General features: G+C 38.4%; 1 protein-coding gene across 2 annotated transcripts; it reads left to right on the top strand.

Moving 5' to 3' along the window:
- Nucleotides 1-275: 275 nt before the first annotated feature.
- Nucleotides 276-25,310, top strand: LOC122834705 (FYVE, RhoGEF and PH domain-containing protein 5-like). 2 transcript variants are annotated; one of them, XM_044123388.1, is made up of 21 exons: nt 276-624; nt 2,160-4,548; nt 10,632-10,773; nt 11,410-11,468; nt 11,573-11,603; nt 11,717-11,868; nt 12,788-12,944; nt 14,189-14,279; nt 14,416-14,466; nt 14,914-14,972; nt 16,045-16,116; nt 16,368-16,436; nt 18,167-18,250; nt 18,407-18,486; nt 18,575-18,662; nt 19,353-19,490; nt 19,683-19,785; nt 21,139-21,275; nt 21,358-21,456; nt 22,120-22,274; nt 22,630-25,310. In XM_044123388.1, the coding sequence occupies exons 1-21, from the start codon at nt 615-617 to the stop codon at nt 22,664-22,666; spliced, it is 4,203 nt and encodes a 1,400-aa protein (XP_043979323.1). In that variant the 5' UTR covers nt 276-614; the 3' UTR covers nt 22,667-25,310. The 2 variants fall into 2 exon arrangements, with proteins under 2 accessions (XP_043979323.1, XP_043979322.1); XM_044123387.1 differs by having other exon boundaries at nt 21,358-21,483.
- The last annotated feature ends 300 nt before the right edge of the window (nt 25,311-25,610 follow it).

Below are 25,610 nucleotides of genomic sequence, written 5' to 3'. Positions count from 1 at the left end.
ATAACAGTTTGTTTCATTGTTGTACCATTAATAATCAACATGTTGTTAGATTGACGATAAACTCTGGATTACAGTTGTTTCATTTCTCCATGCTGCTCAGTGGATTTTTGTGAAAGGTTAATACTGTCAGATGTTGTTATGAATTGGGGCCATTTTTCTAATAGGATTATTACACAGCTTTAACGTCATTAAAGCGTCCCATCAGCTGCAGCGTAGACGGTTGGCCTTTTACCTCTGCACCATGTACCAAAGAGCGCTCATAAGACAAACAACTAATCAGCCTAGAGTTTGCGCGGATGTTACGGTTCTCGGTTGACTCGGTACTTGTCCGGACCTGCAGCGTCTGTGTGTCTGCAGAGGGATGTCAGCGGTGGTGTGTGTTATCAGATTGAGTCCCCACATTTGGTTTCCTGTCGCGTCCTGCGCGCTATAGGACGCGCGGGCGATCAGCTGAGCAGGAAAGGAGACGGAGCCAGCGGTGAGAAACAGGCGCAGTCACTCAGCGTCTGTGCGGACATTTCAGCGGAGTTTACTGCCGGGATCCGCTGCCAATTGTTGACCTGCACCGTGTCTGCGTTTGCGGACGGGATGTTGGAGGTGGTCGCCGCGCAAAAATGAACACAGGTGAGAGGATTTTGATTTGGGGTTTTTATTTTCTGTTAACAGTACCCATTAAAATGTTTGACCACATTTTCTGAAGAGCAGAGACAAATACTAGTTGTTATTTGTTGAAAGGTTTTCAGTTTTTACATTTGTTATTCAACTCGGAATCAAACACCAGGAAAATAATTTTTTTTTCTTCAATAAAACATAATAGTGTGCTGCTTTGCGTCTGATTATAACAACTGTTAGGATTAAAACTCAAATACCCTGCTCCTACAATATAAAAAGCAGCACATTTATAAAACCCTGAATATAAGTTATGTAAAATTGTGTGTAAAAGGTAAAGGCTCACAATATTTGATAAAGTTTATAGTTCCAGTAAAATAACTGTCTTGTTATTTTGAAGGTTAATTGGCTTACAAGAGCCATAAAAGACATATTTTGGTTCATAATGGTTTTATCTATTGTTTCATATATTGTTCTTAAAGCTAACGGCCTCCTGACAGGGGTCTCTTTGGCTTGAATCACAGGAAGTGAGTCAGGGAAATCCCTCAGACCTCTTTGTATTCTTTTGGAACTGTGTCAAAGCATGCATTACTCATTACCAGTGCGTTATCGCCTTTCTATAGCACCAGATTTCAACAAGCCCACTGTAGTTTGGGGAATTAGCCATATTGACAAAGACTGACCAAGGAAACCAGGTGTTGGCACAATTTTGTTTCTCTTTTTTAGTGGCTCATTAAGATTAAGATGGACATTCTCTTCCAAGACTGTTGGAAGAAAAACAATATAGTTTGGGTTACTCTGCAAAATTAGTCCTTGGTCAAATATGGTATTTTATTCCTCAAAACACTTCTAGTGATAATCAGACCTGTGTCTGCTTTTGTAGAGTTTGTTTTTTTATGGTCAGAGAGCCAACTCTATGAAACATCTCATATATTAAATTTGTCTATACAACCCAGTGAATAACCTCTATCTGTCCATTCATTCATATAGTTGAAGGAGCCTAAACATTACTTTACAGCATTATTTTACTCTGAGTACTATGATACAGATGTTTAAATTAAAATGGTGTTATGTGAAAGTTGAAGGAGGTTCTTCTACTCCAGCCCAACAAACATGGGTACAATGTTTAGTAAAAACTAATTGGTATCTGTCCTAAAGGCATTAACAAAGGATTCAGGTTAAGCAAATAGTGAAGCAGTTTGTGGAAAGTACATTTGTTTTGCTCTGTGTGTACAAGAAACCTTCCTTGTCTTATAACAGAGATCTTAACCATATTAAGATTGCTCTGTTGACAATCTTTGGCAGCCTAAATTTAGCTAGCACCTATTTGAGACTGAAAATGTGGGTTGTGTTTGGATCATTACACATGCGATACTTTTGCAAAACATTGTTGGATTCCTGGTATGGCAAAACTCTTTTACTACCCTGGGTGGTTAACATAGCAGATTGCCAGCAGGACATTTTAGATCACAGGAACACCACACAAATGACCCTGTAAGCTATTTTAAAGTCAATAATCTTACAGTTTCCTTTTCCTGTTGTTCTTTTAGACTGCACCCAACCTTCAGCGCTTCCAACGCCAAGATTTGTTTGTCACGCAAACCTGAAGCTGCTTTCCCCTCTTACTTCTGCATCCAGGGGTCCTAAACCTTCTGTAGCCCCAAAACCTAAAGTCAAAGTGCTGATAAATGGCAACCAAGGCGGGTTCAGTAACGGGAGTGCACAATCTTCTGATGCAAGGGGTGACGAAGCAACTGTGAAGCAGAATGGCCTGAACAAACTTATCATGAACACATCATCTGGGAAGAAACACTTAAATCTCAGTGGTCTCAAATTCGACAAAAGAAATCTAGAAACTATATCAAAGGGGATGATGGACAGTGGAGGCACAGAAGCGGAAAAGGAGGAAGATAAAAGTAAGATCATGGATGATTGCAGATTTACTGACAGTTCCCTTACAGAGGAAGGGGACTCCCTGAAAACACTATGGGTCAGTCACGACAGAATCACAGCTGACTCAGAGGAGGCAGAGGAGATTACTGACACAGACGACATGGATGCTGAAGGTTGTGATGGAGGTGAGGCACTGGCTGACGTGGACGGCCTCTCCGTGGGAAACATTTCTGCGAGTGCTGAAGACAGATTGTTTTGCCACTCCATCGTAATGCAGGAACAGATTCAAACAAATGGAGACAGAAGTACTGCAGATGATTTCTCAAAGTCTTCTTCTGATGAAAATGGACTATGTCTTACGGAGAGAATGATGGACACTCATGGAAGAGAGAAAGAGCCAGGTCCAAATTGGTGTTGTAATAGCCTGAAGTTGATGTGTGGCCATCAAATTAATGGAAAGAGTGAAAATCAGCAGGAAATTAGTTTGTATGACTACATTCCTAAAATCCACCAACAAGTTTGTTCTGAAGGAATTGAGCCTTTTTACATCTGTTCAGAAGATATTATTAACATGACAGCGACGCTCTCAGAAAGTGGCTGTACCTCTGTAAAAAGAACTGGAGTACCAGCTGGACAATACAATGAAGCACCTGAGAATGGACATTTAGTGGACTGCATGAACACTGATAAAGGTATTGAGTATGGCGGCAATGATAAGGCTAAAGAAATGGAGGACAGGTTGAACCATTTGGACTGCCAGCCAAGGTTTAGACAGGTTGCCATCTCAGTGCCAACAGACACAGACACCTCATTGACGTCTTCTTTCTCTGAGAGCCAGCTACTATCCCCAAATGACTCTGACGTCTTCAAAGATGATGAGGATCTGGAGGGTCACATTGTGCCCTTTCTGGATGAGACCAGTGACATGGAGCTCAACATTACAGATGAGCATGTTTATGAGGAACCGGGGCAAAGTTCATGCACTGAAAGTGGTTTTCTTTTGGATAGCAAGACTGCTGGTATTAGAACACACTCTTTGTCAAATTATATTTCCACTACTGTGGGGGATCGGGGAGTACAATTTCTCCATAAGACCTACATTAGTGGATTAGGACAACCTGCATTGAGCAGCAGCCCAGTGTTAAATTCAACACGGCACAAAAGCTATTCCAAACCCAAATATTTGTCTCTGTACCCACGCTCCCTGTCCATGGAGGGACACAATACACCTCTCTGTATCTACAAGGATGACTCCTACAGACATAAAGATGGGGTTTCCTCATCTGAGAGCTTCTCCAGGTGCTCACCTCTCTCATCTAGTGCCCTGTCCACACCTACTTCTTTGATGGATATCCCCCCTCCCTTTGAGCTGGCCTATATCACCAAAAAGCCTATCACAAAGAGTTCCCCCTCTCTTCTTACTAGAGAAGAGTTTTCAGAGAAGGACAGGAAAAAGAAATCCTCCATTAAGCGCTTTCTACTTAAATTTGGGTGGAAAACGGAACATAAGTCTGGAACAGATGCCAAGTCATCCTCTTTGAAATCCTCGGCTGACTCCAGCCATTGTTCACACAACAGACTTTTGGAGTTTGATCGGCAGAGCATGAGTGGTTCTCCACAACTAAATTTACGTCAGGCAAACAAGCCTCAGGGTTCACCTGAGTCTTCATCCCACTTTCTGTTCCACAAAGAGAGTAAAAGGAAAGGGAACTCTGTGGCCTTCCTCAACAGGAGTGTTGTCCGAGTGGAGTCCTTCGAGGACCGCTCCCGAGTGCCTTTTGCACCCCTTCCTTTCACCAAACCCCGCTCTATCTCCTTCCCCAACACTGATACCTCAGATTATGCGAACGTCCCTCCACTCAGCTCAGATTATGAGAATGTTCAGGTGCCACAGTGGAGGCCAATTCGACAGATGCCACTCACACACTTCTTTGACCGTCCTAGTCGAGTTTTGTCTTCTGCAAATGAAACAGATGGTTATGTCGACATGAAGAGTCTTCCAGGATTTGAGACAAAAACACATTTACCTGAAGAGGAAACTGAAAGGTATGTTAACAAGGTTGACTGAATTAGAACTGAAATTAGATTTGCTTTAATGTGGCAGAAATCTGCTTTGTTTTTTGCTCACCCATTAGCTGAAAAGCTAATCTGTTTCATCAAGGTGAAGGGACTATGACAGAGTTATTTCCTTTAGCATTTAGCGATTCTTATCACACTCACCTGCACCACTCATTATTTATACTAACGTACTGGTATTTTAAAATGGGCAAACTTTGTGTGGCCTGTCTGTTAAGCAGCCAAATGAAGCCTTATTTATTAACCAGCTAATATCAGTTTCTTATACATTTAGTCTCTTCCAAAGAAATAAGCATTTAGAGAGTACAGTTAAATTTAGAGAGCTTTATTTTAATGATATGTTTCATTTTGATAAGCTAATGTCTTTTCATAATACCGTTCGTACACAAGGTAATTCAAGGTAACTCCATTCATTTTCTGAAAATGAAAAAAAAAATACATTAAAATATAAGAAAGCTTAATATGTAAAACACTTAAAAGCATTGGATAAAAAGTAAGAAATGTTTATATACAATTTTAAAACAGATTAAAAAAAATAAAAAGTTACTGTCAATAGATTTTTTTTTGTCCATTACGGTGGTGCAGACAGCTTTTTTTTTTTCCCCACCAGGGGGTCTTTTGTGGGCTCTAGTGTCCCTTATATGACAGTAGGCTGACAGGAAAGGGGGAAGAAGAGGGGGGAAGACATGTGGCAAACGTCGCCGGGTCCGGGAATCGAACCCGCGACGTCGAGGACTGAAGGCCTCCATATATGGGTCGCGCTATCCCCTACGTCACCACAGCACGCCCAGACAGCTTTTAATTCTATGCTTCAATCACTCACCAGCGTCTGGGGAAATAGTTCATTTGTGTGATTTGTAGATCAAACAGTAAACAATTTTATTTTCACTCCCAATTAAAAGGAGCTAGCTGGTTGTACACATCTCAGGTTTCCAATGAGTTTGTTTTAGAGCTGAGGAGGATAAAAAAACTAATGCAGGCTCGCCTAAGCAGACCTCTGCTGACCAGAGTAGTCTCCATGGTTCATACATGACTTACAAAGTTAAGGTTTCTTCAATTTCTGGTGAAGTATAAAGTCTGCGAAAATGTTTTGCAGAGTAAAGTTTAATTACATTTCCCAATTCTACAAGCAGCGCAAAATTCCACAACAGTAATGTGTGTTTGGGTTGCTTTTTCTACTTTTATCTAATTTTGTTTTGAAAAAGTGCTATAGCATGAAAGAATCTTAAGTCTAGCTTTGGTGTAGCCACGTTTAGGATCTTCTTCTTTTGATTTGTGACATCTTTATTGTCAACATAGTTGCCACCTGCTGGCACTGCAAAGATATTGCATCATTTTTGATTGGAATTCCAGAGTTTTCATATGGACGTTTTAGTCAAAAACAGAGGAAAGCAGTATACCCAGACTATCGTGGTGAGGGCCTTAATGAACTCCGGCTCTGGCTGTGTGTGCTGATGTGTTGTTAGGACATGTTTGGAGGGAGACTGAACAATGCTGTTGTAGGGATGGTCTTTTCATGTCTATGTCTCGGTTTCAGTAAGAAATGTTGCCTCACTGATTTTTAAAGCTTCTTGTCTCTTTAATTTGGTATTGTTTGTTTTTATAATCGAGTATGCTGTGTTGATGTGTGCCCATCCCCCTCTGCATTCCTGCCTGTTTTGCCCATATCATACAGCCCTCTCAGGATGAATAATAGTGAGAGCAGTTTGGACTCATTGCTCTTCTCCAGCCAGGCAGCTACATCAGGCAGAGATACAATCTCAAGGTGCGCTGTAGTCAGCAGATGGTGTCTGCAGAGCTTCCCTCTTCGTGTTCACAGTCTCTTATTGTGTATGTGCAACAAAACAGTACAATATTGGGATAGAAATTGCAATTCATTTTATTTAATAATACGCCGATATGTAATTTGAAATCAGTTATTGTGTTTTATATAATGTCACTACACTGACATAATAACAACCTGCATATTTAAAAGCCCTAAACGAGCCACAGACTCATTCTTTCATCTGCTCAGGTGTGTATGTCCGGACTTATTGCAATTTAAACACAGAATGATGAGTCCAAACTTAAAACACCAGTCTCGTTGTCTTATAAAGAACCGTAGTAGACAAATATGTTGGCAACAAATCACACCCTGGTGAAAAATTTATATACTAAGTATGTTAAATTTTAACATTCTTGAGTATACTTTAAGTCAGACTAGTCATGAGTATACTTCAAGTTCACTTAGGATTAGTTAACTTAAAATGTGACATTTTGGAACAACTAATTTTGTGCTCAGTGTATTTTAATAGTATTTAAATTGTATTAAAGTACAATTTAAAGTGTACTATGTGTACTTCAATGTACTTTTTTTTGGACAACTTAAGTAAAACTTAGTATATTTTAAGTATATTGCTTTGTATGTAATATAAACGTGTCTGATTAGTATATTTTGAGTGTACTATTTTTGTGATTGAATTACATTTAAAATTACGTATTTTATATGTTAGTAGTGTGATTACAGTATGCTACAATTCTACTTTTGGTTTATTATAATTGCTAATGAAGTACACTTTTTAGTTACTTCATGTCTTTTATTATTCTGCTTTATCACTTTGTACATTAAATGCTTCATACACACCACAGTTCTGCAAACACATCAGGCTACCAGAACACAGAAGAATGAATTACAACACACTTTACACATGAAACTAATTACATTGTGCTTTCAATATATTTTGGTAACACTTTATTTGATGAGTGTGCATAAGACTGACATGACACTGTCATAAATATAACATAACACCTGTCATCCAACTTTTAAAGCAACTTCTCATTAAAAGTGTCATTATTTATGACACTTTATGCCATAAAGTTATGACATTTCATAACACCTGTTGGTCTGTTCCTAACAGGTGTTTTGTCATTTTTAAAACAGTATCATGTCAGTCTTCTGAACACCCCGTCAAATAAAGTCTTACCCACATTTTTCAACAGTATTCTGCCAATATACTATAACAGAATTGTACAAATTGTCAAAATATTCAAAGTTTACAGATGACATGCTTACGAAAATTAGCACAATAAAACAATAGGTACACTTTAGAGGGCATGTGAAAAATAATGGACAGAGTATTGTTTTAATACATCCATCCATCCGTTTTCTTTACACCCTTCTTCCCTAAATGGGGTCGTGAGGGTTGCTGGTGCCTATCTCCAGCTGCGTCCCGGGCGAGAGGCGGGGTTCACCCTGGACAGGTCGCCAGTCTGTCGCAGTGTTTTAATACAATATCACAGTATTCCAGTTTCACTGCAGACAAACTGACATTTCTCCTTCCTAAGAACAGTGAGGATCAACAAACAGAACATTCACATTCACTGCACCACTGCACTTTACAGAAACCTACAAAAAAGGACAACAGCACAATTAAACAGAGAAAGCACTCGTGCTTTAAAGAGTACAGAAAAACGGCAAAGATAAAAGTAAGACTTACAATTTTAAGACATTGTGGACTCGCTATGTGTACGTGACATCATCAGAACTGATGATGATTGGGACCGAATGCCTGGGGTGAAAAAACATTTCTGGGTGACTTCTTTGTCCGTTTGTGTCAGAAGTAGAAGAAAATAGTTAGCAATATCATAGGATCAGTTGATGTTGGCATTAACTGTGAAGCTGTTTTAAGTGTGGATTTAAGGGAGACAATCTACCTTAAAAGCTTTCCATCCATGATCGGAACAGGCTGATCCTTGCAGGGGGGGTGAGGAGAGCTGGTGGTGCCCATCTCCATCAGATGAGAGGCGGGGTTCACCCTGGACAGGTCACCAGTCCATCACAAGACCCGGAAAGCTGACAACGAATAAAATGTATGAAAGAGAAATGGAGGATTAACAAGGGGAATAAATTTTGTCCAATTATTTTTTTAAATCAAATCATGTTTATTAAGCACTGATAGTACACCAGTTTTCGTTGTTGTTAAAACGGTAGCCTGCTGCTCAGTGTAAAAAAAAAAAGCAAAAAAAAAAAAAAGCGTTCCACCATGAAGACGATGTGGAGGTTCATCCTCAGAACTGGTTGGTGATCCGGTGGAGCCACAGCCTCTTCTGAGACAGGAAAGTCTTTAGGTTTTCAAATTCCTGATCTCTGGCTCCCTCATTCATCTTCATTTGCTTAGACTGCAAAAATATGTTGAAGAAAAAACCAATGATGAACGTTATAACAGCAGCCTCACAATACCAAAGTGTCTTTGGCATGCTGAGCTTAATTAAAACCAGGTTAAGTTTATGAAGAAAACTACATTAAGTGGCAACAAACAGAGCCTCCGTGCAGTTATAACATGAGGCTGAATGATGGTTATAATCATGAAAGTCACAATAAAATTGATAAAATAATTATTTCTGAAACCAACATAAGTTTGTTTATGTCTTTACTGCACTGTAAACCCTATCAAAAGGGTTTTTGGCAATAGATGTTCATGACCAGCTCGATTTGCCTTACCTACTTTTTGCGATCCTGCCACTTTTGGTGGGATATTGTAGTGTGTGGGGATCAACGTTTTAGTGACAAACCTTTCAGATAGGATGCTGTGTCCAAACCCCTGGAGACTCTTGCAGTAAAAAGTGAAATTACTTTTTAATCAGCTTTGCTTTTTTCCTGAGTTAGGGGGAGGTTTGACATCACTTGATCCATTGTCCTCTGGTTGGCCCCAAGTACAATCTGCTGCTTACTTTTGCCTGTAGGTGTGGATTCAGATTCAGTCTTTTGATAACTGAGTTATAACATTTGTTGGTTAATTGTGGTTGTTTATTTGTGTATTAAAATAAAATTGAAAATAGAGTTTATCCCCCACTCCTGGTATTTAGCAAATACAAATAATCTGGGTGACTCCAGCTCACCTAAGGGAGATAAAGTTCAATATGATTTCATAGGCAGTGATGAATACTTAATTCATTTAAAGAATGGTCTCTTTTTATTCGGATGGTGAACTGAGCCAGCGTTGACTTTAAACATCTCACACTAAAATGATATTTTGTCTGTTTGAGTCTCTGCTGAACCCACTGGCGGGTTTTACCACAGCACTGTAAAAACCCGTTGGACTGAAGTGTGGTTTCGCCTGCAGAAACCATATTAGTTAGTTATTACTTAGTTTAAAAAATCACTGGCAGCCATGTCTGATTCACCGGAAACTATAGCCTAAGGAGAAGTGGCAGCATTATTTTTTCATCTCCTTGTGTGATTTGTATCTGTACAGCTTCCTCCTGGAGCTTTTCACGTGGTAGCAATAGAGTGAGGAGTGGTAGCGGTTTCTTTGGGAGTGATATAAAACCTTAATATAGAAAGTGTTCATGTGTTGTAGTTCCCTAACTCCATCCCCCTGGTGTCTCATTCAAAGTTTGTTCCAGTAAGCAGTAATGGGCCATGCAGGCTGTAATGTGTGTGACGCAGAGAGCCAAACAGCTCACTTATGTGAATCGTATGGAGCTAATTTGCATCTCAGTGGGGTTAAATCCAACAGCACTGGGGATAAAACATGGCAGGAGGGTTGGCAAGGCGGATATCCGTTTGGAGGAACTCAATGTTACACCACTGTAAGTTAAAAGCCCGGTTTTATTTGCATTGCTTACATTCCCCACTGTGCTACAGCCATTAGCATATTCATTTTGGTTTCACTGCAGAAGAAAAGCAAGCAGCATAAAGTACCAACATGTGTCTCTGGTTGGCAGCGATTGTCACTGGAGGGTTTTCTGAACCAGTTTATTGCTTTTTGCAATTCTTCAATCTTTTATTTATTCACATTGTCTACACCAAATTTACTTATTACAGTGATAATTCAATGTAGAAGATTTTGAAGGACTGTAAATGAAAATTTGATGTTTAAATTAAATTCATGTGATTTATTCCCAGATGACTAAATGTCTGAGAACAGAGAGAGGTGTACATTAAAAGCCTGAACAACTGCAGAAAACTGTCCATCTGCATCTAAACAAGCCAGGACACATTAATGCCCAGTCTGGGAAGTCCATTTCTTCCTACATCTTCATTTATAATGTCCCCTTGTCTTTTTCCTCAGTGCCTACACAGAAGCCTACAACGTCTGTTCGGTGGCTGCCGGTGCCAGGAGTGACGGTCGGGGAGAGACGGTGGGGGACGAAGACCAAGGACGCGTCTCTGAAGAGGAAGACGTGGGGACAGACGTCAACTATGACATACAGGTTGGCTCCCACCAGCACAGAGTCTGGGAAAACCAAACTATTTTTAAGTTTTTTACCCCTCTAGGGGATCTTTTAGGGCTCTAGTGTCCCTTATATGAAAGTAGGCTGACAGGAAAGGGGGAAGAAGAGGGGAACACGCGCGATAAATGTCTTCAAGTCCGGGAGTTGAACCCGCGACAGCCGCGTCAAGGACTCAAGGGCCCCAAACATGGGTCGCGCTAAGCCACCACGGCACGCCCAAAAAAACCAAATTATTTTAATTAAAACCTTAAATTTATTTCCCAATTACTGCTTAAGGATCTTTTAATTTAGAATGTAATTTATTTATGTAGTTATTTTTGAGTAGCCTGGTGTCTGATATTGGAAAGGAAATTAGAAGAACAGAACAACAAAAAGTGGATTGCTTGTGTTTCGCCTCCTTTTATTGCACAAAGGGTCTCACAAATCAAGATTTAGAGGCAGATTAATGGAGGGTAATGAGCTTCTTGAAGACTGTCAGAGTTATTAGGAATTTAAGCACCGCTTTGAGATGCTGTGAAGAGGTTAGACAGTTACTGTACATTTGTTGAACCTCAGCCAAAATGAGTGAATTGTAATGCTGGGCCAATTAAAAGTTAATTGTATGACTATTTACAGTCCGATGGTCGATCCAGAGCCTTTTACATCATTAAAGAGCTGGTGGATACAGAGCGACTGTAAGTGTAAATATCTAGTTTTATTTCATGTTTGTCTGTTAAAAAAAAAATCATGCTCCCATATGAATCCTGACTAAATCAATGTTTTTATTTTTGGTGTTTAGACATGTGAAGGCCCTCAGATTGCTTCAGAAAGTGAGTGAAGCGTCTTTATTGTTTTTATAAAACCGTGCAGAGGAAAGGTATTCGCACCATGGCAGATTTTTTAAATTATTAAATGAAGCCCTCCACTTTTGCTACTGTGTTAGGACTTTCGGAAAGCTGTGGGGTCTGCAGTCGGGGATGACGGGCAGCCTGCGATGGACGATGAGAGACTCAGAGAGATTCTCAATGAGCTGCCTGATGTCTACATACTGCATAGCAAAATCCTCACCGAGCTGGAGAGTCGAATCGGACATTGGTGAGTCGTTAGGCAACAAACGACACTTTCCTGCAAAAAAAAAAAAAAAAAAAACTAACAAAAAACTGGCTGAAATATAAACAAATACGTCAGCTTTTGCTTATATTTCAAAGCAAAAGCTGACGTTTTGCATTGACATATATGCAAAACGTCAAAGCAATATGTGACAATATGTGACAATATGTGACAATATGTGAAATATTGTCACCAATCAAAATTATGGGACCAATTTCTGATTTCCAGTTTTGGTAAAGTCTTGAATTGTCAGGAGCTATTTTAGTCTAAATTTGAACAGCATTTAAAATATTTACTTACATTTCCTGCTGTGTCTGTTCGTTTTAATATATTTTAGTAGGATTGAACTATTGTTTGAACCAAACATAACATTTTAAATTATATGAGCAATTATTACAATTACTGAAACCTCTGTTTTGAATATTGTAGATAACGTAGAGCCTTACGTTAACTGAGATCTTAAAAAAGCTGCTGACATTTTCAGCTCTATGTTTCAAAACTTAAAGCACAAATAGATAAAACTAGACATCTTTATTGTACTGCAGTTCGCCTTCCTGTTATCTATAGTCTTCCTCTCTCTCATAGCTTACATGTCACAGAAAACCTATTTTGATTAACTTCATACACCTCTGAGCTTAAAGAAATCTATTTTCACTCTACTCAGACTCCTCCTTGTTCAGTAAAAGCTTTCAAATTGGAGTCTTCTTATTCATTAGCACGTAGGTGTGCTACATTTACCAATTTATTTTCAGTTTACAACCTGGCAGTAAAATCGTGTTACTTTTCAATAACCAAATACATCACACTATCAGTGAGAAAATATCCTCTTCCATGATCTCACCTCAGCAGACTGGTGGACGCTGCTTCCTCTGTTTAGTTCTACCTTTGGTTTCTTTCCATTCAGGGAGGACAGCCAAAGGATTGCTGATATTTTCCTGTCCAGGAAAGCAGAGTTTTTGGTCTTCACCACTTACATCGGCCACTATGATCGAAGCATTAGTTTACTGGAGGACGGCTGCAGAGCTTCACCTGCGTTTGCAGCTGTAGTTCAGAAATATGAGGTCAGACCTGCTATTTCTCTCATTCAAAATGTGCAATCTTTGCTTGTAATTTTGCATTTCAAATGTCGGGGGTTTTTAAAATCTGAACTTAGTCTTTTTCATACAGTATTACCTTCTGGTATGCTCAAAAATCACAATTCTGAATGCATTTTCTCATTACAGGGTGTCTTCCTTTCTTTTTTTCTTTGCTTAACCTCTGTTTAGTTCATGGAATAGAACTGCAGCATCTGTTCACTACTTAAAACAATAAAGTATTTTCGATGTAACTTCAGCCTCTGTCACAGATCAATGCTGCGGTTGTTTGTCCCCCTCAGGGGCTCATAATACAAACTATCCCTGTCCATTGCAATAACGTAGCTGAATTGTGGATGGATGTCCAGTGGGCCTGAGTGTGTTTCGTTTATGAACACAGGAGTTTTAAAGGTTCTCTCTACGTTTTATCGACCACTGAGGAGAGAGCTGGCATCAAGTCTTTGCAGAGCTCTGCAGTTTTCCGTCAGATTTAAGTGCCTGGACGTTGAAAACGTCCTTTGATTCCCTTGAACGCTTTGTTTATTAATGCCAGCGGCTATTTTGTTTCTCCTTTAAATGTGAAACTGGTGATGAAATGTTTTTGCCCCACACCTGGGCTGGTCTAAATCTGATTGGGTTGTTTTTTTTCAAGCTGCTGTTTAGGAACAGAAGGCTGCTGAATGCTGAGGCAAATAGTACACAAACAAATGTATCCATACTGCTCAGGTGTGGACTAAACCTTAAATGAAACTGTATTCTCAGCCATTCCCTTACACTCAATTAGATGAATTGTTATACATATAGTAAATAAACTATATCTATAATTATATTAAAATGTGTAGCAGTCCTAGGCCTGTATACTAACCTCTGATGGGTTTGATTTGCAGATACAAATAGTTCTACCATATAAAATGGCTACGTAAAATAAATCCTGAAATAATGTTTTTTTAATATATAATATATGTTTAACATATAATAACTCCATTAATGCATGTGAATATAAAGATTTCATTTGTTTTTTTATTGTTTAATTCATTATTTTCAGTAAAAACAACTCCTTCATTAAATTGGTCTGAAAGGCCACTCAGGGAAGAAGAAGTATTTACTTCAAAAGCGATGTAAAAGATAAATTTAGTGATTGAACAATCCAACATTTAAACTTTACAGGCTCTGATTAAACTGAAATTAAATTCTTTGAATGTGTCTTTTTAAACTGTAATTGATTGTTTTAGGAGCAGAACCCAGCCGGGGGGAGAGTTCCTCTTCAACGTCAGCTCCTGCAGGTTATTGTGCGCGTTGCTCAGTATCGTCTGCTCCTCACAGGTGAGTCAATTACAGAAAAAAAAATTAAAAAGTAATTGATTCGCGTTGATACAGATGTTATCATAACAATAAAAGATGATGGTTTGGTGAATTAGTTTTTTACTCTGAAAGTAATCATTTCTCCCTCTCCACTCAGATTATCTGAACAACCTTTCCCCTGATTCCAAGGAATACGAGGACACCCAAGGTACAGTAAACATGCGGCGAGACCACAAACAAAAACTACCCAGCTGCTGCTCCGTTCGCGCTCTCTCTTAGTGCCAAGGGAGCCTTACATGACTCTGTGTGTGGCTTTGTGTTCACTGCAAACCTATTTGTGCTCATTTGGCATGGAGGAACGGCCAAGAGAGAGCCAATTAAGATTTCTTTGTTTGGAGTGGAAACCCACTAGACAGCCACTGCAGCTCATTTCTGCCTGCAGACTGATTTGTGTGATACACCAGGAGGCAAGCCACTGCAACCCTATCTGATGCTGCAGAACCGATAAGGGGGTCGTCTCAGTCGAAACATGCAGACACTTCCAGACTCCTCACTTACTGTGCCGTTTACATGCAGACAAAGAGTTTCGAAACTTCCTAGCAGCTATGAGAATGTGTTGAGACTGATCATTCTCCGTTTTATTTATCGTTTACAGCTGCAGTAGCGATCATGTCTGACATTGCAGATCAAGTCAATGACAGCTTAAAACATGGGGTGAGTATCAACTAAATCTCTGAGAGACAACAAAAAGGATTTGCTGTAATGAAATTATGTGTTTTACCTCATTTCTTAATGAAGAAGAAAATATGTCACTTAGGAGCACAGAAATAGCCGAGCCTCCAAATTAAATAAAACTAAACAAGCAGAAGAAAGTCCTGGAGGAAAGACAATGAAACATTTTGAAATGGGTAAAATAACCAGAAGAATCAGAATCAAGTCCATGTAATGTGTTTAACCTGAGGTTCTTCTGTGTCCTGCTTCATATTGCGGTCAACCTGCGCAATCACGTTAAGGCAGCAGAATAATGTTATTGACATTTGAGAGAAACAATAAGTGATTACATGCTTTGATGTAATACAAATGACACAAAGGTTAAACACCTAAGTTTGGATGATTCACTCATATGCCACTCAGTGTCATTTATATGAGAAATATATTACCATGATGAAAAATTTCTCCATAATCATGCAGGATTTTTACTGAGTCTAAAAGTATATTATTTAATTTATGTATTTACCAGATGTAAATTAATATGGAAAAAATAAAACATTTGGGAAAATATGTTTTTCCAGACAGTATTCCTGTTTGTGTTCCCTAAATGTCCATTTTGTCTCATGTCCATAAGCTCCATACCAATGAAAAGACACTAGAGTCTAGAAAAAAGTGCATTTACTGTGCATAAAGTATAGAACATAAGAATTAGTTACTATGTAAAAGTCAAAGAAAGAAAACCGAATGTATTCCCTTGAACTTACCTGTAATTTATGCTTCTCTGTCTGTAACAAGACATACATTTATGAAACAACCCAACGCAAAATCCTGCATCTAAAAATGCATCTGGATTAAACGTTTTCTGTGATTCACAGTTTTATAGTTCCTAAGGTGACATTTTTCACTCTCTACTCAAACGTTCCAAGTAAAAACACCACTCTTTGATCCAAAGTCAACAAAACGTGTCCTGTCTTGTGATTCAGGTGACGTCAACCGTATCTTCTGACTCTTTCATCTCGTCTCGTATTTTGACTTGTCATCTCTCTCTCTCTCTGCTGTTTTGTCTGTTTTTCAGAAGAACCTGTTGCATCTGATCAACATAGCGTACAGTGTCCACAGCCCACGGGACCTAATTCATCCTGGCAGGGTATGACTGATAAGAGCATTGTTTTCTGTCTGAGTCTTTCTTTTTTGGCCAACCCACCCTGTCTGCCCTCCACCACCCCTTGTTGTTGGCCTTTTACACAATCAGCGAGCTGGGAATACCCTGGCAGCCTGGCCTAAAATAACATGGCCGGACGGCTGCAGATGCACTGCGTTTGTCAGGATCAGAGGAGCTGCCAGGGGTGCCTGGTTTGATTTAACCATGTTTTTTTTTTTTCTTTTCTGAACTGTCAGGTTTTTGTGAAGGAGGGAACCCTGATGAAGGTCAGCAGGAAGAGTCGACAGCCCCGACATTTGTTTTTGGTAAAGGCTACTTCCTGCTTGCGATTACACTGCGACACACAGTTTATATCTGTGTTTTTGTGGACATACTGAAACCTGTACAGTTTGCAGAATTGTTGTTTTCACTTAAAACATACGTTTTAAACATAGAGTGGGGAGTTTTCAGCCTGATCTATTTTCATGTCCAGACTGAGCTATTAGGAGCAGGAGTTTCCTGGCAGGATGTTTCTGAATGTTGAGTTCCTGAATCGGAGCTTTACTGCCGGCAGAAGGAAGGCTGTGTGGATCTTTTAGCTCTTTAAGACCTGAAAGGTCCACACAGACATCTTACCATGCTTCATGTGTGCATTGTATTAGCCACTTAACTGTAAACTCACTAAAATGATGTAAGAGTGAACAGATAAGGACTAAGGAAAGAAGTATTTAGCTGGTTAGTGGTTAAATACTATGTTGCAACATCACCTGTTAAAGTATTACTCACAGTATGCGTATTTTATCCATTTTATCGAGATAATCCTAAAGTAAAAACAATGATAGAAAGTGTTCAAGAAGTAATTTCATTATTTTTTGGCAATACATTGTTAGACTTTCACCTTATATAACTATATAAAGTCAGAAGCCCAATAATATTACTCCCACAATAAAGCTTATACTCTTTTTGAAACAGGTCACGTTGGCTTGAAATATACAAGATCAAAAATGCAAAAAAAATAAATAAATAGACCCAGTGCTAAATGCATACGTAGTTTAGCAGTTTTTTATGTTCTTTTTAATAGAATAATTTTTGCATCGAATTTTCACAATAAAATAATAACAGTACCAGTGACCATCAACATCCAACAGAAAAAAATTATTTATCATATATTTGCTAATTATTTATGTTTTCTTTATTTTGAAACCTAAAAATGGAAATAAAATGTCAATTCTTTAAAAATGACCACAAATTTCATGTAGCAGATATTCATCAAAACAACTGAAGTTGTATATTTTCTCAAAAGGTTGTGTAACATTTGCAGCTCTAAATGAGATCATTCTGCTAGATTGAGGGTGAAAATGCCTTTTATTTTGTAAAGGTTGCAGACTCCTTGTGTGTCACATAAGATCCCAGTAAAATATAAGGAGAATGAAAAAGTCAAGGGCTTCTCTAAAGTTGTTAATTATCCAGTAATCAAGGTTTGTATTATTGTCCCAGATCCTAAAGAGGCTCAGAAGTGTCTCATCTAACAGTTACTGCAAAATTAATCAGCAGGAGAAGGTAGTTTGTGTAAAATTAGGTTTCTAGACTAAAACAAAAATCAAGTGATGTTTTGTTAATGTAGTAAAGGGTACAGTGACGTAACTTCAAACAGATCCAAGGTAAGGTGTTTGATTTGATCTCTCAAAAAGGTTTTGCTGTGTATGCCCAGGATTTTCTCTATGATCGTTCTAATTCTTTCCTTTACTGGAAAATTACAAAGTTACTTTTATGAGATTTAAATAGAGATTAAATGCATGTTCTAATTGGATCAGATTATTGTTGTGATTATTCACTAATGACAATATTCAAAACTCAAAACTGCTTTCATGTGGAAAATCTGGCAGTAGAGGAGTTCTTCATTAGTCTGAAGTGACACCTACTGGAGAGTTGCAGCAAATACACAAGTAATTAAACCCGGCTTGGTGATTGTTTCCCCATTTTATTTTTTTATTTTTTTATTCATTCATCTTGTTTCTTCTGCAGGGTTTACAGTGAGTGCTTTGTCTTTTTTCAGATGAACGATGTGCTGCTCTACACCTTCCCCCAGCAGGATGGGAAATACAGACTGAAGAACACGTTCCCACTCAATGGGTTGAAGGTCAGCTTCTCGTCTTGAGTTTCTCTCACTGTGATTTTCAGCCACACATATTCTTTCAAGGTCTCCTCCTGCTAAATATTCAATTATTTGCATGTTTCCCTCTCCGTCTCTCTCAATCTAATATTTGATTAATGATATTTTTGACAAAATAAATAGGTCAGTAAACCCAACATCCCAAATGTTGAAAATGCCTTGAAAATAGAGGGATTAGAGATCTCCATTGTCCTGTCTGCCAGGTGGGCCACTCTAAAATAACTTAACAAATATAAAATTGAATAAATAAAATCATTCAGATCAGATGAGTTGTGTGTGTATCTTTTGCAGCTCTTTTCTTGAAAGAGAGGACTGGTATTATACTCTCAATCGCACTGTGACTGAACAAGCAAGAGGCTCTGCAGCCAGCTCTGGAGAGGTGAGAAAACTTATTAAATTAAACCAATAATTAGATGCACAATTTTATTTTATGTTTTTGTTTTTTTGGTGTACATTTGGATGTATCTGTAGATACTGGCTTAAAAATATGCATTTATAACCAAAAAGTGGTCAAATATCCAAGCACAATTATGACAAAAGCTCATTCAAACAACAAAGGGACATCCGTTCAAACTTTTAATTAATGTATTTAGATATCAGTCCTTATATCAGTGATTTCAATTTTGTCTGGATTTGAAAATATTTGCAAAAGCAGTTCTTCTCCACCATGAAAACTTTAGCTAATTTATCACTAATATTGCACTTAAAAATATGCGAGCATTTCCCATTTCAAAGAAAAAAAATGGTCAAATATCCAACTAGAATTATGACATGTTTATAGAAACCATAGAGTTCAAAGTGTAATTAATAAAGTGACATTCATTCACACATTTTGTTGAGTATTTATATCTATAATTTCAATTCTTTCTGTGTTAGGGTGCTTCAGAAATGTTTTAGAAAAGGAATTGTTCAATTAAGACATTAAAAGCCCCTAATTCATGACATTTAAAGCCATGATTGGTGTATGTAAACATCTTGCTGGAGCTGCATCACAGCGACGATCAGTAAGATGTGTAACTTCCTCCCGTCTGTTTCGATGAAGCACTGATGGTTTCTGCATGTTTTGCAGACCAGAGATCGTCTTTGGCTTTCTCTGGGAGAAAAAGCTCCCACTCTCGTTCCTGTCTCACAAGTGATGATGTGCATGAACTGCACTGCAGACTTCAGCCTCACTGTTCGCAGACACCACTGCCACAGCTGTGGAAGAGTAAGTCATTTAATCTAAGATACTGTAGGATACTGACCTCTGTTTTGACCTACATTAGTAGATCAGGGAAGAAACCGATAGAGATATTTGAAGACGATAGTCAGCCAGACACATTAAGACTTGGCTGTCTGTGTGGAATGCTGCTAGTGTTTTTAGAGATTGTTTAATAGTTTTTCGTCATTGTCACAACAGATTGTTTGTCGAAGCTGCTCCAGGAACAGATATCCACTGAAATACATGAAAGACCGCATGGCCAAAGTGTGTGACCACTGTTACAACGAGCTAAAAAAGAGAGGTAATAAAAAAATCTCTTCTTTTTACTTGTTTTAAGGCTTATTTCACATAATAGATACATTTGGTCCCATGTCTGAAGTTTATATATATCTATATATATAAACAAACAAAAGAAGTGACAAGACAGTTGAGAAAGTAGCTGAACTTTGCCAAAGAGTGAAGATGTTATATCTGGAACTTAACCCTGATATATATACACAACTCAGAGGCCTTCTAGGAAAAATGTGCTTGTAGAAAACTCTCCATACTGAATGTGAGCTCATAAGATCAAGATTTATAAGGTGATTTAGTGAGAAGAAGGACGTCACCAGGAGTACTGTGTTGTGAAGCAGTTGGAGACCTAACCAACTGGCACCCTGCCTAGAGACTTTAAAGTAATCTGTTGTAATCCTAGTTATTTTGTAATTTACCAAAGTGATAAATGGTTGCTGGTGACATAAACTACTATTTAAAAAACTAATTCTGGCAGCAGTCAAGTTGAAATTACAGTTTCTGCTGATTTTCTGATCACTGTTGTTATACAGCCATTTACCAGCCCTACCAAAATGGTAGGGCTTCTGACTGAAACCAGTGGAAAACTCAATGTTCTACACCTCATCAGCCCACGCCTTATTCATTAGGATATTACTGCATATAGCTGAGGATACCATTTATCACGCCACTCAACTGTAGTCTTTTTATCCCCCCTCGTTTGTCTCTAAAAATTCACTTCAAGCAAATATTACACATGTGGTGCTTGAAAGGGAAAGTAAAAATATACAATCTGTCATTCGTTTGACTCAGACATAAAAATTATTTGGTGCTTCATCTGATTATATTGAGAGGAACATCTTCAGATTCCACCTGTTCAATTTTCCAGAATCAAAAAGTGATTTCAATGTAGAGACTTTTTCGGCTGGTGAAAAATGACAAGAGAAGTTCATTTAGTTTCTGTGTATTTTTCTACGTTAAGATCTTTGTGTCTGATTTTAATATTTACCTTTGTTTTCTTTATTTCTGAGGGTTAGATGTGGTTCTAGTTGTCTGTTTTGTTGCCCTAGTTCTTGTGTTCAGTTGCTGTTTGTGCCTGTAAGTTCCTGAGTTTTGTAATGAAATATTCTTCATCATCCACCGTCCACTTGCCTTCGTCTTGCAGCATTTGGAAACTGTTTTCCCACAAAACCCAAACTGACTTCTTGATGACTTCATCTGTGAATAGTTTATTCCTAATCTGTGGTCAGAAAAACATGTTTGCTCTTGTGGTTATCAAGCTGAGGAAATGTAAGATTCCTGTAAGCAACTGGCTCCTTGGGAATGAATCACTCACATATCTTGCTTCCTCTTTTGGGTTAAAGGAAACCGTTTGTCTTCGCAGGAGGAGAAATGTCCGAGCTCTCAGCCAAATGTAGCCCCCGGCTGACCCGCTCCAGTCGTCCCCTCTCCACCGTGTTCCAAAATATTCACCCCCCCAACATATGGAGACATCGAAAAGGCACAGCTTCTTTCACCCAGGTAAAAGGACAAAATGCCCCACTCAGAATCCATCAGCTTTCCCTTGTTGTGATTAGTAAGAAAAGATGGCGTTGTTTTGCAGGCAACCGTGTTAGAGGAAGGCTCCATCAGTGGGACTCTGCAGCGGAGCAAGACAAGCAAAAGGAACTGGAAAAGACTGTGGTTCCTGCTGAAAGACAAGGTGCTTTACACCTACCGAGCCCGAGAGGTGAGGGGAAACATGCAATCCCCTTTGACCTGCACAGCACACAGTGGCATGCAGAAGTATTCATGCATATTGTGTACATTTAGTGAAATTACAAACACAAATATTAATGTACTTGTAAGTATCCTTGTGCAACTGTTAAAATGTGAAGTGAAGGGAAAGTTTGAAGCACTGTATGCCGTATTGTATGTCTTTAGTCAATACTTTACAAGTGCATCTGTGAGTGTTTTGGAATATGTTTGCAAATGTATAGACAGAGATTTTTTGTAGATTTGCTCAAGCTCATTCTTCGAGGTCTGGACTTTAACTAGGCGTCTTAACTTGTGAATAATTTTTTGCAAATTGCAGCTGTATTTGTGCTTAGACTTAATTATACATAGAGGAAATACTGTTGCAACTGGACGCTCCTTTTATGTTGGGCACTTAGAATCCCCTTAAATTAAAGTTTGCAACTTTTAACTTGACAACGTTTTAAAAAATTCAAGTGGTATGATTACTTTTTTTAAGACACTGCTTTCACACTTAAAGAAACACTTGAAACAACATTACTCAATATTTATGAGATAAATCAAAGCAAAATAACTGCATATCACAACGGTTTGTTATCCTTGTCGTTTTTCTTCTTTTTTTCATCTTCAGGAGAAGGTAGCGTCAGAAAGTTTACCACTTCTAGGTTTCACAGTGAAGCTACCTGACAACCAGGGCGGAGACACAGAGGCCAACATCTTCCAGCTTTACCACCAAAACACTTTGTATTACACCTTTAAAGCTGAAGATAACTTCACAGCTCAGAGGTGAGAAGCTTACAGCTCATGATATGACCTTAAAATGTTATGTCTGTGGAAATGGTGTGTTTTTATGATGTTACCTCCTGGACAAAATGCCAGATCAGTTTAAAATATTCCCATCTGGTGATTTTTGGCCATGTTATTCTTCAGCTGAAGTTCATTTCATTTATCTGCTGACTTATCTGGGTCCATATAAAGAAAACATTGAGCTCTAACAGAGCCAAATATTTTTCTCCATAGTGAAAATTACTAGTTCAGATAATTAGGCAACAGTATACAGCTCTGGGGAAAAAACAAACAAAAAAAACAAAAACATATATATATCTATATATATCTTATATAAAATCTTTTACCTTCACAGGTGGGTTAATGCAATGGAGGAAGCCACAAATTTATAGACTCGACCCTTCTGCTGCCTTCATCCTCCTACAAACCCCCTTCTCTAAAAAGTGACTGGACGCAAAACCAAACTGGAAAGACCGGAGAAAGGCACTTTTCTGTTTGTCGGCATGTCGCAACCCTCCCAGCTAAGCTGAGGAGAAGAATACATGGTGTTCTTTAAAAAGAGGACACAATCTACCTACTTTGTCCTTCTGCAGTGTTCTTCCCTCCCTGCTGTCGCAGCAGGTGTGACACCAAGGGCTGCAGGAGATGTTGGCCCAGATACTTGTCAGCGTGGAGAACCGCCTGTCAGCTGTTACTCACCGCCCCATTTCCCAGAATCCATCGGAGTTATTATCACATCTTACACAAGATACACAATACAGTCTATTCATGGCATGTTTGGACATGGTTAATTTATTAATCTGTTTGAAAACACTGAACAAAGAAAAGGAAAGATGGATTTTGCTCTTGTTTACATGAAAAAACACGTTGAAGCCTCAGTCACCAATCTCAAATGGCCTCATATTTACTTTGAAGTAGTTATGCCTTAATTTCAACATGTGCTTTTTGTACTTTAAAGCATAAAAATACTAATTGGTGGGAAGAACAGATTAATCAGACGAGAGAAAAATATTTTAAAAAGACTGTTATTTATCTGTGTACCATATTGTTGAAGAGAGTCCTTCCTGTAAATCTTTTTTTTTCTCAGTTTGCACTGATATTAAAGGCATTCATTCAGATTTTTTTAGGCAGTTCACCTTCAAAAAGTTAGAAATAGTTGATCATTTACCTGCAGTGAATACAACTATTTGCATTTTGATTTATTAAAAACCCAGATAAGCTGGTCCCAGAAACCCGAGAAAAAGAAAAAAAGAAACGCCAAAACCACAGCAGACTTCTAATGTCTCAAAATAAGTCCAGTTACCTTATTTTTTGGACTATAAGTCGCTACGTTTCCCCCCACACTTTGAACCAAGCTGCTTTTCTGTGGATTCTTTCTTCAGCCACCAGGTGGCTCTTTAGCATGAAATGAATCATTGGAAGTCAAAATTGGAAATCAAAGAAGAAAGTGCTAATTGTCATTTAGAACAAGTGTATGTTAGCAGCAAGCACCACGGAGAAATTTCTTCAAACTCATATGATGCAGCTTTTAAGTTGAGGGCTATCGATCTGGCAGTACAGGAGGGAAATAGAGCCAGTGACGTAAGCTCGGCGTGAACGAATCCACGGCTTTGGATACGCTGGCGGAGATACCAGCGGCTTATATTATGATGCGCTCTATAGTCCGGAAAATACGGTACTTTCTCCTAAACCATGAAATTGCTGATTCATTTACGTTGCAGGCCTACTTACAGAGAAACTGGATGCTGTGCGCCACTAATATCTTTCCTGTGTGAAACACGCACTGAAAACTGATCATAGAAAGTGTTTCCACTTCCAATCAAAGCGAAACTAATATAACATTAATTTATTAATTACTTAGGCTGATTTGGTTTTCTGCTTGCAACAGTTAAGTCCAAAATTATCGATACCACTGATGGTAATCTTTAAATTTTACTAACATGTTTTTCCTAAATGCAAGTAATATCAGCGTTTTAGAGTCCAAACTTGAATTCAACAGAGAAACTGTTGAGGGAGCTAAAGATTAGGGTGATGACAAAGAGGTGTTCCAACCTCATTGCTTAGACCTAATAACCGTGAAAACACTTCTCAGCAAAATACAAACTACTTGGTTGTTGTAGTATTAGAAATGGCTGCTCAGAAGCATACAAATATTTTCTGCAATGCATTTTTTAAATTAAAATGCAAATAAAAACCAATAAATTTTTTATTTCAAAACTAAAACTCCCTTTACATGTTTTTCTTTTTTTTCTTTTTTTTTGTCTTTGAGAGATGATTTTCTCATATTCTACCAGAAGAAAACATATTAGTTAAGTGAAACTAATCTTAATTCTTAATCTGCCAGGGTTCTGAATACATTTTTACCTCAACTGTAATGAATCTATTTGGAAACACTTTTCAAGTTTTGCGAGTTGTTATATTTCACACAGGAACATCATTGGTTGCACACTGCCTTCAATCTCCATTTTCTACTTGAATATTCATTGAATTATTTGCAATAAAACACGATAAACACTCAATGGAAATAGACAGCAATATAAAGGTTATAAAATAGCATTTGCATGAACTGCTACAATATCTTTAAGCGTTGTTTGGTGTCTTTGCTCTTGGACTAGACGCCAGCTTCAGCCTGTGGGAATAACTAATTTGGATTTAAACTAAATAAAGATGCTTTTGAAATTAGCTACTGCAGGTGAGATATTAAATCTGTGCTACATCAACAATTCTGAACTATGCCTTTAAAAAAATATGAACAAACAAAAGGGATTACAGCACAGGGACCACAATCTTTGTCTACCTTCTGAAAAAGCATGTAATTTTTAAATATCTTATAGCAAGTGCAATGTAAATTCATTTTTATGTAAAGAGTCGCCATCTATCTGTACTCAGAAGCGCTGGCTTCGATTGAAACGTGAAACTCAAATTCACTGCACTGAGCTGCATAATCAGTGTCTCGGATTTTGTACTGTACCTAATGATTTGTAACATTAATTTGCATTTTTAGGCAAAGTAAAAGAGACAAATGTTGGAAAACTGCCTTTGTTCTTTTACATTCTCCTTGTGTCCTCTAGATGGCAGGTGAGATTAATTTTGAAGTGGAAGCAGAGAGTTACCTACTTCCTGTCTCTGTGCCCTTGTTCAGTGAACATGTAGCTCTCACACACCAAAACTCCTGCTGCATTTGTAGGACTCCAGCTACTACGGGTCTGCCATGAGACGTCGACCCGGCAGATGTCTCTGAGCTGCGAGAGGAGACGCAGAAGGGATTGAAGGACATGCAGACCCGTGAGCCGTGCGGCCAATGAAAGGCCAGGCCTGCTCTGCTTTTCGTCTCCC

The sequence above is a fragment of the Gambusia affinis genome, linkage group LG07, assembly GCF_019740435.1.
Source record: "Gambusia affinis linkage group LG07, SWU_Gaff_1.0, whole genome shotgun sequence".
Lineage (NCBI taxonomy): Eukaryota > Metazoa > Chordata > Actinopteri > Cyprinodontiformes > Poeciliidae > Gambusia > Gambusia affinis.
This window is presented reverse-complemented; position numbering and strand designations above follow the sequence as displayed.